Source organism: Laetiporus sulphureus (genome assembly GCF_001632365.1).
Source record: "Laetiporus sulphureus 93-53 unplaced genomic scaffold LAESUscaffold_27, whole genome shotgun sequence".
Classification (NCBI taxonomy): Eukaryota; Fungi; Basidiomycota; class Agaricomycetes; order Polyporales; family Laetiporaceae; genus Laetiporus; species Laetiporus sulphureus.
This window is the reverse complement of record NW_024468536.1, coordinates 407,874-419,116: the sequence shown is the minus strand read 5'-3', so window position 1 is coordinate 419,116 and position 11,243 is coordinate 407,874. Positions and strand designations below refer to the sequence as shown.

The window sequence follows — 11,243 nt, the reverse complement described above, 5'->3', positions numbered from 1 at the left end:
ACCGTGCCATTGCGAGTAACAAAACGGCTGATAGTTCCCTGATAAGCCCATCAGCAGTATTGTCACTCATCACAAGACAATATTGCGAGGTCGAAATCCTTGCGGTGGATCTCAAGGTAGCCAACAGGATGATGCCAGGCTGGCAGAGTTCTCATAATGCTTGCGCAAGTGCGTGAGCATTTCGTGACTCTGCCCGCAAACTTGCAACCCCTTACGTAGTTACAAACACTGACATTGTTTCTCACGCCTTACAAGAAGTGTAAGCTTTTGGCCTTTTTCCCGATGGCCAAGTGGGCCTGAGCTTCTGTCCGAACTTGATGGCAATGGGTGCGGGTTCCCATCGGATCTTGCCGCACAGCGCTGCAATAGACTAGATTGCGTCTGAGCGCTTGTGCTTCTGTCCGGACTTCTTCTGACGACAACTGGGCATGGGTTTCATCAGATTTTGCACAGGCATGTGATGAGTTCTTCTGACAGCAAATGTTCCTCACAATTGACAGTCAGTTCTGTTCTCTTCACTTTTCGACATTTCCATTACTCGCAAATCGTTTGCAATTTGCTCACATGATGGACAAGAAGTCCAGGAGCAAAGGATTGCTCTCCAGGAGCAGGGCTAACCCTTTTTTCGAGACCGGCTTGTCTTGTTGATGCTCAAGAATGCCGCGAGCGGGGTGACATGGTGGGAAAGAGAGCAGACGGTGTTGATGCTACATAGGCAGTGTATCCTCCGCCGATGTCTCAACTTCTACTCCAGTCAAACACAGGTGGTGCAAGAGGTGCAAGTAAGAGTGTGCCCATATACTGGAGTTAACGATGCGTGGCTTGCCCACAACTGGAATCCATGTATGAACTTTTATGGAGCGAGAGACAGGGACCACAGAGATCACATACAGAACGAGGCAGATGCAATCGAAATGCATAGGCTCTTCTGGTACATAACATGACCAAATCAACATAACAAAAGGAAGACGTCTGACAAAATAGCAAGTCCGGCATAGAAGCCAAGGGAAAGGAAAACGTCTAGACACCCTCAACCTTTTCGATAGCTGCCTTCAGACTCTCTTCGACATCCTCCTTAGTACCGTCCTTCTTCACATACACATCAGCCATGACGGTGTGAGTGCCCCCATTTGCCTCCCTCCACCTCTTGATTGTCGTGGGTACTTTCCCTGTGTTTGGCTGCAGCTGGAACTTGTGGTAGACTGTATCATCGGAGTCCACAGTCTCCCCATCATAGTCCCAGCGGACACTGAGTTGTTCCTGTTCGGGCCCATATTGGGGGAATACTGTCTTGCCCCAGCCGACGGTGAGGTTGGTAAACTTTTTCCAGGTCCTGCCGTCGATAGCGTGGGCGGCAGCAGTTCGCAGGATCTTCTTCATCTTATCTTCAGTCAAGAGATGGCACCTAGATGCCCTCGGCATTAGCCAACATTGTCTCAAGATCAGTGCAGAATCATGAATTCATACGGTGGGGCTGATCAAGCACTCCTTAGAGGCGGATTGTACCTCTTCGCGGTGAGGAGGGGTTTGCTGCTGACAGTTAGATAGCCTCTGAGTGCAGTAGCATTCGAAGGGTCGTCGACGTAGTAAATGAGCTGATCAAGTAGAGTAAAGAAACATAGTACGTTGCCTAGTAAAATGATGCGGTGGTACACAATGAGGGTGCTGAGAAGGAACTTATTCGCATGGCTTATTCGAAGATGTCATGCTTGACAAGCTGAATTGCTGATCCCGATGCTCGAGTATAGTCCAGGGGGAAAAGCTGGCTCCATTTGTAGGCGGAAGGATGCCTTTATATACATTTGAGAGGCCAGAAACCATACTGTAGCTCAGCGCTCAGAGGTGGAGTCCTTGATTGATGGGGAAACAATTGCACAAGAATTTGCTCAGTATGGTAATAGTAGTCCAGACATATAAGGAAATATGAAGGTAGCATAACCAAAAGAAGAGTGGGGCCGCATCTTCGGCGACAGACATCGTTCCAGGTGCATCCAAGTGATTGGCATCGAACTCGGTGAGTTCAGTCCTCCGTGGGAGATCGAATTTGCGAGTCACAGTCCGCTGCCCTCGGACGCGTGATCATCACTGCAGGCCTCTTCTCGCCTACGTCTCCTTGTCCACTCGCTTGTTTGCCCCACATCGGATGCTGGTAGAGTTAGTGGATACACAGATATTATGCATGGCAGGAACAGAAAGAATCATCGTGAAATGAATTAAAGGGATGAAATACGGTACAGGTGCCTATCTCCTCCACAGCAGTCATGTTGGGTAGTGATAGGATGTGTGAAACAACTGTCGACATGGGATGGAATGAAATGGACCGAGCAGGAAAGGAGGGGCATTTATAGCTCAGCGAACAAGCCACACTCCCATAGTGGAGCTTGTCCCAGCAATATGGCATTAATGTCACCCTGACATCCACAATCGGTCGTGTCATCTGAGCCACACTGCACGAAGATGAAGAACATCTGATTTCAGACAGATTGACAGTCCCCGCGTGAGCGCAAGCACCCGTGCTCGAGGACCCCGGACCACTGCAGCTGCCCACGATCACACCACCAGCTGCGGGTGCGGGAGCACATTTTCATACCAAAAAAGGGCTCAGGAAGACATAAGATTAGTTCAAAAATTTATTACGTTTTTTTTGAACGGACTCCGTTTGCGAATGAGGCCCAAACGGCAGGATTCGCACAAATGAGGCATGAGAAATGCTGCGCATTGGCGTTGACTGCCTAAAACGGTTGAGGGCCCCAGGCGCTTGCACTTGCGATGGCACAGCCTGCACAGATTTATTTTTCCACGGGAAACCTGATGAAAAAATGGTAAAATATCTTAAGTCTGGATATGGAAATAGTTTAGAAATCGGGTGGAGACAATTGAACTATGTTACAATTGCTTCACCGAAACATATCGGTATCACATATTTTTGAACTGAAATATCTTCCTTTGAGAAATAATTTCACTATTGCTGATATGTTTCAGTAAAACAATCGTAACATAATTTCATTGTCTTCGCCCAATTTCCAAACTATTTCCATATCCAGACATAAGATATTTTCACCATTTTTGCATCAGGTTTCTCGTGGAAAAATAAATCTATGCAGGCTGTGTGGAGGCACGTCATTTTCCGGAGGGTTGCTTATGTCAGCGGAGCGCGGACTGTCAATCTGTCCGAAATCAGACGCCACTCCACGTATATTGGCATGCCCTGTCTTGGGAGCTTTTTTTTTTTGAGTACAATTTATATCCTGCCCCGAAGGAGCGGTCGGAGGTGTGTAAATACATATCGTGTAACAACGGAGGACCAGACGCATCTGGGGATGAAGAAGCTTAACGTACGGACACCAGGTCCCACGGACGCAACAGAGCAGGCGTATAGTAGAAGGGCACGAAGCCCGGTAAGCTGTGTCATGGACCATGCAAGCGCCGATAACCTAACAAAATGCATATGCCTGACCAAACTCGAAAACCATGCTGCAGTCAGTCCGTTGACTTATTAGAAACACTGTGTAAGGGGAATCGAACCCCCCAAGATACTCCCACCAAACAGACCTCGTTCACCGCAGAGGCAAAGTGGCGTGCGGGGCATGGTAACCAGTTGAACATTAAGGAGAGCCGGCTGGACCAGGGTTAGTGAATTGCACGACGGCGAACTGAAGGGCGGAGTGAGTTGACAGCCAAAGAGATGTCGGGGCGGAATGAAGAAACTGAGGGAATCGACAAAATGAGTGGGTGACGCGCGGCGAACCCTACCACGCAGCAGGCTGGATAAAAACTGATCCCCTGCATTTAAGTGTTGCTACGCCGGCATGTTGACCCTGTATTCGATGCGGGCATGCCTTGTGGTGACAGAGGGGAGTGGACGGGGGGCGCTAGAAATGGAAAGAAAGGAACGTGGGGGAAAATTAAAGTCGCACTCGCCCCTACATAGCAACATCAGAGTCACCAGTAGAGGGCAGCGCGGGGCGCTTGAGAGAGGAGGTCGGAGCGGGGCCAGCGCTCCGGAAAGATGTGCGTTTGAGGCACTGGTCGGAGTCGACGTGGTGGAGACCACGGCAGTTCACGCATTGCACATGGGCACAGGGGTCGGAGGTGGCGCGATTCTCCTTCGCGCACATGGCGCACCGAGCGCGGTGCACCGATTCGAGATGGCGGCCAGCACAGACACGGCACCGGGGCGGCTTCGTGCATCCTGCAACGAGGTGGCCATAACCCCAGCACCTCGTACACTGTCGGAGGTGCGGCTTATCATGCCAGCGCGACGTGGTGATGGGAGTACCGAAAGCGAAGAGGGGGGTCTGAAGGAGGGTGATGAGGATGGAGCCATCTGGGTCTTCGAATCCGAGGACGACGGACGAGCGAGCACCGTCGATTTGCTCAGGTCGGCATGCCCAGCGCGGAGGTTGGGTGGTACGGAGGCGTGCAAGCGTGGGGTTCTTCAGGAGCTCGGTCGACAAAGTCGACTCCGTGTGGACAGCGCCGCCTGAGGCTGCCCGTGTACTGACATTGCCAATGAGGACCCTGGACCACTTGACATCCCTGGAGATGTGGTGATCCGGGTTGAGCCTGAGGGCAGTACAGATGGTCGGGAGGTGTTCGTCAATGCGGCGGTAGGATGTGGTGGCGGGAAAGGCCAGGACGATGTTGCCAGAGGAGCTTGGGTAGGCTGTGATTGCAGTCAGTCCTCCAGCAGTCGGAACTGCAGCCAGTGCTGCGTTCACATTGCTGACCAGTTGGGCGGGGGGCGTCTGAAGCAGGTGTTCTGGCGTGGAGCCAGCGAAGCGAACCACATACCTCAAAGGCTCGGGGGCGTGCTTGAGCCCAGGAGCCTTTGGGGGAGCGGGTGGATTCGGGGTCGTCACGGGAGGAGCCGGACGAGATGGGGTGGCTGCCGCCGTGTACGAGCGCTTCTTGGGAGTGCCACGTACCTGAGGTTTGGGAGGAGGAGGGGCCGTCACCTGCGATGGGGGGGGGTCACAGTCGCCATTCGAGTCTCCAAGGCATCGAGCCTGGCGTCAATGGCAGAACGAAGGTCCTGGAGGGCCGCTGTGAGGTCGGGTCCAGTGGTTGGAGGGGGGGGATAGGACAGGGGTGGGTTCTGGTGGAAGGGATTCGGCAAGGAAGGGGGGATCGTACTTGCCCACGACAGCCTGAAGTCGCTGTTTATGGAGATCGTCCAGGTCAGGGTTGCAGTGGTTCATCACCTCAGCACGGGCGATGACTCGAAGCACTGCCTGATGAATCGCAAATGCGGCATCGATCATAGAGTCGATGTCAGTGAGCAGCTCAGAGGGTCCCTGAGTCTGCCATCGCCGTAAGGCCTGTCGGACAGCTAGTGTAAGTTTGGGGGTGAAGTCTGTGTGCACGAGGTCCGTTGACGAGGAGGGCGAGCCCTCGGCGCTAGCGGAAGGAGATGGTGGTTGCGGTTCAAGATCCATTGCCTGTCTTGGGAGCGCGAGGCTCGTCTTCGACTTGCTGGCAGTTCCAGTCTGGCTGTCTCTGCGCCGTCCTCGCTCCTCACCGCGTTTATTTCATGTTCCCTACTCTTGCTCCATCGCCACCCCGACCCGTTGGCCGCCACGTCGCGCGTTCTCTATCATGGCGCATCTTCGTAGCGACCTTTTCGAATACACGTCAGGGCGATGGATGTAAGTTTCATACATGTTATTCTATGGGGTATATGTTTAACCCATAATCTAACATGTTCAGCTTCAACGATGACCTTCGCCACGCAGAGCGCAGACGTATCTTCAACGTCGACCAGCTAAGTCGACTTGCAGCGGAGTCCGTCAATCGGAGTCTTGATGATATCGTCGGCCTGGAAAAACTAGCCGAGGGTGGGTTTAACCGTACCTTCCTCATCACCATGCGCGGTGGCTTCCAAATGGTGGCGCGTATCCCGTACCCGGCTACGGTTCCTAAGTACTTCGCTGTCGCTAGTGAAGTGGCTACTATGGCCTTACTCCGTTCCTTTGGGCTGCCTATACCTGATGTATACGGATACTCGCCTGCGACGAACAACGCGGCAGGGACCGAGTATATCTTCATGGAATTCGTACAAGGCACCAACTTAAGCGACATATGGTTTGACCTAGGGGAAAGGGAAATCATTTCAATCTCACGGCAACTTGCTGAACTTGAGTCGAAGATGATGTCGATTGCTTTCCCTGCTGGCGGAAGCCTGTACTATACCGAAGACTTGGAGAATGTAGGCAGGAGCGCCTCTTGGCCGGGCATCACACTAGAGGACAAGCGTTTCTGCGTCGGTCCAGATACAAGTCTGCCTTTATGGTATGGCAGGAGATCACAGCTCGAATTAGATCGAGGACCATGTAGGCCGCTCTCTGCCTTTTTATGAAACATTCCCTCAAACTAACTGATAACTATAGACGAAAGTGCCGAAGCAGTGCTCGTAAGAGGAGCCGAAAAGGAACTAGCTTATCTACGGCGGTTCGGTCGACCGCTGTTACCGTTCCAGCGCGTAAGGAGGGAAGTTTACAAGTACCAGAAGCAGCTCCCGTCGGATCACATCGAGAACCTGGAGCGCTATCTCCGCATCGCGTCGTCACTGATCCCCAGGGACCCGGCCCTCGGTCATTTCCGCATCCGCCATCCCGACCTCCAGCCGAACAATATCATCGTTTCCAGGTCGCGCGACTCTAACTTGCAGGTTGTCGGCCTGATCGATTGGCAACACACCTCGATCCTACCCCTGTTTCTCCTTGCCGGTATACCCCAACAGCTACATAACTACGATGATACCGGCTCGCAATCTATGAAGCGGCCTTCGCTACCGGAGAAGTTGGACAACTTGGACGAGATCCAGCAAAGCGGAGAGATGGAACTCTACCGTCGCCGCCTCGTCCACTATCACTACATCAAAAACACGGAGAAGTACAACGAGCTTCATTACGCGGCATTGACGGACCCCATGGGCATGCTCCTCCGTCGCCTTTTCCGCCACGCCAGTGACCCGTGGGAGGGTGAAACTCTCGCGCTGAAGGTTGCGCTGATACAAGCAACGAAGAACTGGAAGACGCTCACGGGGGGAGGCCCGCCATGTCCTATCGTGTTCGACCCCGATGACGTACGCGAGGCGATGAAGCTGGATGCAGAACAGAGAGAAGCGGACGAGTCTCTAGAGGCGTGCCGGGACGTGATCGGCTTCGGGCCGGAGGGCTGGGTGCCCGCCGAGCACTACGAGGAGGCCATGGCACGCAGCAAGAAGTTGAAGGAGGATGGATTGGCGGCGGCCGAGTCGGAGGAGGAACGGGCTCAGGTCGCGGCGCACTGGCCCTTGGACGACATGGACGAAGAGGAATACATGTAATGAATCGAACTGAAGACCCTGGGTTAAGGGATTTTGCTAGATATTCCGCGGTGTTGTATCTCATCTGCTGTGTTTATGGCCGGCCGGCCCCGCGTAAGAACCCCTAATCTTTCACTAGCCCTTCCCATCCCGTTCCCCGTAGGAGAGAAGTGATGTCAGCAGGAACCTTCTTGTATTGTCTCGACGAACTGCCGTTCATCCCATGGTCGCAAGTTCATGATCAACGCGTCTGGGAATCAGCTACAGTTCTCTTCTCGCTCGGTCCTCCTTCGCTGGATGCAGTGCCTCTAATTGTCGTCAGCTGCTGGTGCATTGCCGCCCCGTGTGAGCGCAACCCGAGGGAACGCTGCGACGAAGTGATCTGATCAGCGGCGCTTAATGTCTTATTGTTTTGCGGCCACAGTGCTCGCCTACGATGATCTGCTATAAGCCTCCGACACGACTGGCACCTCTCCACTGTTTCCCCCACTTGCGTCTTCCCTTTGGCTAGGCTCCATCCTCGTTCGCTTCTCGCATTGTTGTATTGTGTCTGCATCTCACCGGTGCACTATCGTCGAGCGCTTAACCATGTATCACGGTCGACTCTTTCTTTCTATGGTCTTCGGCTGGGCTGGTGTGTGAATTTCTGTACTATATTGCTCTAGCCTCCCTGATGTCTGTCTGCTAGCTTCGCTGCTCGTAGAGAGTAGACCGACCCAGAACTCCGCCGTCGAGCTACTGACGTGTGGGGACAACGGTGATTCTGCGGCGGTCACAATAGAGGTGAGATTGTTCGTTCACCATCTTTGAAGAGAGATGCTCAGTTGTTACAATAGTGCTCGTCTGTTTGTCAACCTATTCGCGCTGCGCAGGTAGGCGTAGTTGTTCCCTTTGGCACACTGCTAGATGATTTACTCTGTCGTCGCATCAGAAATGCTTCCTGAATGCGAAATGCACCTGCTTTGTGGCCCCTCCGGACGTTGTGCAGGCTTGTATGCAATGCCATCTCAACGCAACCGAGGAGGTGTACCGCCGAGAGGTTGCGACTCTTGTACCAACCAAACTAAACGGTTCGTACGACATTGCTCTGTGCTGAGAGAACGAAGGCATTGATGCATATATTGAGCAGCCTACTCGCAACTGTGCGGCTACTCGTCAGAGGCATCCATCGAGATAGACATCTTACCCGAAGCGATCAATTCCTCCCTTGTCGAGCGGGAAGTTTCCAGTTTGCAGTGCATATATGGCCTGCCAGAAGTTTCCGTCGGTAGCTCTGTCGCTCTTTTTCAGAGCCTCGCAAGCCACAAGCAACTATGGCCTGTCTATGTTGTTGTAATCCTCATGGTGCTAGTCATGCTGGAAATGCGTTCGTAGGCACTCTTCAAAAGCCTCCCGGGCCCTTTCATTCGCTTCTCCGGATGTCTTCTATTCGTCATAAGACACGCTGTATTCCTGGTTTTAGACCTTCGCAGTCAGTTCTTTCGTTACCTTATAATGCGGTATCCCTATGTACGGATAACTTATTCCCCCATCCTGTATTCTTATGTCTCACTATGGTCAAAACGCTATTTATTGTGGAATCCATGACTATCATGACAGACGAGATGCAATGCGTCGATTGATAAATTTTGACGGAGGAAGGCCACAGTTGACTATGGTGCGACCTGAACCTGAATGACCACTTGAAAAAAAAAATGGGAGAATCAACGGCATCGACCGTTGCGAGGGCAACTCGGTCTCGATTTTGACTTTTTCTGATTAAGATGTCGATGAACAGCATCTCATGACTATCTGCGTTAAAGTCGAGTACAGCAAGTCGTTCGAGAAGAACTGACTTGATACGATCCATTCACAGGCATTGTTTGAACTACATAATATGAAGGGGAATAATCGGCAGCTAGTCATAAAATGCTCTTGAGATCTCCCTCGCCGATATGCAGGGTGGAATCGCAGGAAAGAAATCCAATTTCTGCAACGTCTTCACGTCATGTCTAAAGTATCACAGCCCTCGAGATCTTCAGGAACCCTAGGGCGTCTGAGATGCATGCGGTCGCGGTCCCTGACGTTCTTTGGCGCACGAATAGAGATCACTCACGGAGAAAATGGGATAACTCGTCCGCATCCCTCCTCGATATCCATCGCTGTAGCGTTATCTTAGGAGATCGTCCAAGAATTCTTGCATATCCTCCTTCTCCGGCTTCGCAGGTTGTCGCGTCTTTGTCGATAGATGAGGTGCTTCCACATAACCTGCAATCGGGAAGTGGTCTGGGGCCAGGACGTCGCCTGAGCGCTCTGTACTCACTTCGTGCTTTTCCTCGGGACGTCGCCGTCCCCCGCAGATTCGCTCGACCACGCTGTTGCGCGGTCTGTGCACGGAAGCGTGTCTTCAATTCTGGATGGAGTTCTGATGAGCGAAGAGGCGAAGGTAAGGAGGAGGAAGCATACCCCGCTTGGCCTCAGCAGCAGCCTGATCGCGCCGCATCTCTTCAAGTGATTTATCCCACTCTATCTGCTTCACCTTTCCTTTCTTAGTTTGGCGCGTTGGTCTGCCGATGGATAGACCTGCGAGGCTATGGTCGATATCGTCCTCATCCGGTGGCGGTGGTGTGAGAGGCGGCTGTGACGAGAGCCTCTGGCGTTCAAGGAAAGATGTCAAATCGACCTCCGGTTCAACAATCTCCTCTCCTTATTTCACAAAGTTTGATTTCAATACCCTCTACTATTGAGACGGGGTAGCCTACGTACCTTCAGAATCGAGCTCGGGCTCGGGTTCAGCGTATCGATCTGCATTGGTCCCGAGCTCTCTCCTCGCATACTTGCGCTCGACCTCCTGCTGATCCTCCTCATCAGGCTCTCCCTCTTCTTCATCCTCAAGCACGAGCCGCTTGCCCCATTCTGCGGGGCGTCCACGTCCTCTACCCCGTCCTCGGGCACGGAGATACTTGCCCAGGCCACCGCGCGATCTCCCTCTCCCTCTTGCCCTCGAAGGCGCAGAGCTTCCGCTTTCGCTTGTTCCTTCCATATGAAACTCTGTGTCTGTAAGCGTACAGGAAGCAAACACCATTTTTTTTGAGTTGGATGAATTTCGTGAGGAGACAGTGCACAAGAACCCGAGAAAGTCGGAGAGGTGAGACTCCGCATCTGAATCAATAGACGCCGGCCTAGTACGCGCGTTGTGGCGCGACTTCGTGGCACCGCCTATCACCGCCCTTCATCGACATCCGATGCTTGTTATTTTTCGCATGTGGCTACGCCTCTCGTTTGTCCAGGAGAGAAAAGTGTTGACTATCGCATGTGAAAATGTGGGCCGAGAAGGACGAAATATGACCAGCGACCATAACTTTACAAAACTCTGTACATGGATAATGCAATCAAGACTGATCGTATCTGATACGTTCTGTGAGGTACAGGATAGGTGCGCGCTATGCGGCACGTAGCCGTAACTTCTCTGTTTACTTAGACTACTTGATGATGCGATCTCACGTTCGAAAGGACATCTATGTCAATCTAGATAATCGTCAAAACACATCACATTGGTCGTACGTCATGAAGTCGACTGGGTTTTCCAGGACAAAAGGTGATAAATATCAATAGATTATGCCACTCCCTCCCTTCCATCTATGCTGAATATGTCAGCGATAAACCTCAGCCCTCAACTGTCGAAGAACCATAATACAATCGAAGAACGAAGTGCAAATGACCGTGCGCGAAACGAAGTGGGTGTGCGCAAAGAGGGTGGCCACGAAAGCTGTCCTCTCTATCACGGTCAAGTCAGCATAAGGTAGGACGCGAGGCACGGTTGTACAACGTACCCAGAGAGCTGGTCAGCTCAAGCAATGGTGCAACTACCAGAGACGGTGCCTCCTCCAGTGTCGTAGTTGCTAGGGATCTGCTCGGTCTCCTCTGCGGGGACGGGTGTGGCAATGGTGAAGAA

At 52.5% G+C, this 11,243-nt stretch overlaps 5 protein-coding genes across 5 annotated transcripts; 2 read left to right on the top strand and 3 right to left on the bottom strand.

Annotated features, from left to right (window-relative positions):
* Positions 1-1,020: 1,020 nt before the first annotated feature.
* On the bottom strand, positions 1,021-1,380 carry LAESUDRAFT_760480 (uncharacterized protein; the record flags this gene model as incomplete). Its single annotated transcript, XM_040912748.1, has 1 exon — positions 1,021-1,380. One exon carries the CDS (start codon positions 1,378-1,380, stop codon positions 1,021-1,023), a length of 360 nt encoding a protein of 119 aa, XP_040763055.1.
* Positions 1,381-3,590: 2,210 nt separating this feature from the next.
* LAESUDRAFT_727271 (uncharacterized protein) lies at positions 3,591-4,234 on the bottom strand. Its single transcript, XM_040909190.1, is given in 3 exon segments — positions 3,591-3,872; positions 3,895-3,916; positions 3,936-4,234. The coding sequence occupies 3 exon segments, from the start codon at positions 4,116-4,118 to the stop codon at positions 3,790-3,792; spliced, it is 288 nt and encodes a 95-aa protein (XP_040763054.1). The 5' UTR covers positions 4,119-4,234; the 3' UTR covers positions 3,591-3,789.
* A 1,208-nt stretch (positions 4,235-5,442) lies between these two features.
* LAESUDRAFT_656126 (protein kinase subdomain-containing protein PKL CAK Fmp29) lies at positions 5,443-7,330 on the top strand (the record flags this gene model as incomplete). Its single annotated transcript, XM_040904596.1, has 3 exons — positions 5,443-5,648; positions 5,710-6,332; positions 6,390-7,330. Coding segments are annotated over 3 exons (1,770 nt in total), but the record flags the coding sequence as incomplete, so codon positions are not given.
* Positions 7,331-7,614: 284 nt separating this feature from the next.
* Positions 7,615-8,741, top strand: LAESUDRAFT_238860 (uncharacterized protein). Its single transcript, XM_040901691.1, has 5 exons — positions 7,615-7,943; positions 7,998-8,092; positions 8,146-8,181; positions 8,241-8,379; positions 8,439-8,741. The coding sequence occupies exons 1-5, from the start codon at positions 7,898-7,900 to the stop codon at positions 8,681-8,683; spliced, it is 561 nt and encodes a 186-aa protein (XP_040763052.1). The 5' UTR covers positions 7,615-7,897; the 3' UTR covers positions 8,684-8,741.
* Positions 8,742-9,100: 359 nt separating this feature from the next.
* LAESUDRAFT_727268 (uncharacterized protein) lies at positions 9,101-10,421 on the bottom strand. The gene is made up of 5 exons (XM_040909189.1): positions 10,055-10,421; positions 9,755-9,994; positions 9,612-9,701; positions 9,405-9,556; positions 9,101-9,344 (listed from the first exon to the last, which is right to left on the bottom strand). The coding sequence occupies exons 1-4, from the start codon at positions 10,371-10,373 to the stop codon at positions 9,459-9,461; spliced, it is 747 nt and encodes a 248-aa protein (XP_040763051.1). The 5' UTR covers positions 10,374-10,421; the 3' UTR covers positions 9,101-9,344; positions 9,405-9,458.
* Between the last annotated feature and the right edge of the window lie 822 nt (positions 10,422-11,243).

Excerpts from the sequence above, each read along its gene's own strand:
- LAESUDRAFT_727271 (XM_040909190.1), bottom strand. The coding sequence starts at position 4,118 with ATGTGCGCGAAGGAGAATCGCGCCACCTCCGACCCCTGTGCCCATGTG.
- LAESUDRAFT_238860 (XM_040901691.1), top strand. The coding sequence starts at position 7,898 with ATGTATCACGGTCGACTCTTTCTTTCTATGGTCTTCGGCTGGGCTG. Across the intron at positions 8,093-8,145 it reads CTGCGGCGGTCACAATAGAG|TGCTCGTCTGTTTGTCAACC; the intron begins GTGAGATTGTTC and ends TTGTTACAATAG. Across the intron at positions 8,182-8,240 it reads AACCTATTCGCGCTGCGCAG|AAATGCTTCCTGAATGCGAA; the intron begins GTAGGCGTAGTT and ends TCGTCGCATCAG.
- LAESUDRAFT_727268 (XM_040909189.1), bottom strand. The coding sequence starts at position 10,373 with ATGGTGTTTGCTTCCTGTACGCTTACAGACACAGAGTTTCATATGGAA. Across the intron at positions 9,995-10,054 it reads GCCCGAGCTCGATTCTGAAG|GAGAGGAGATTGTTGAACCG; the intron begins GTACGTAGGCTA and ends TTGTGAAATAAG. Across the intron at positions 9,557-9,611 it reads GTCCCGAGGAAAAGCACGAA|GTTATGTGGAAGCACCTCAT; the intron begins GTGAGTACAGAG and ends TCCCGATTGCAG.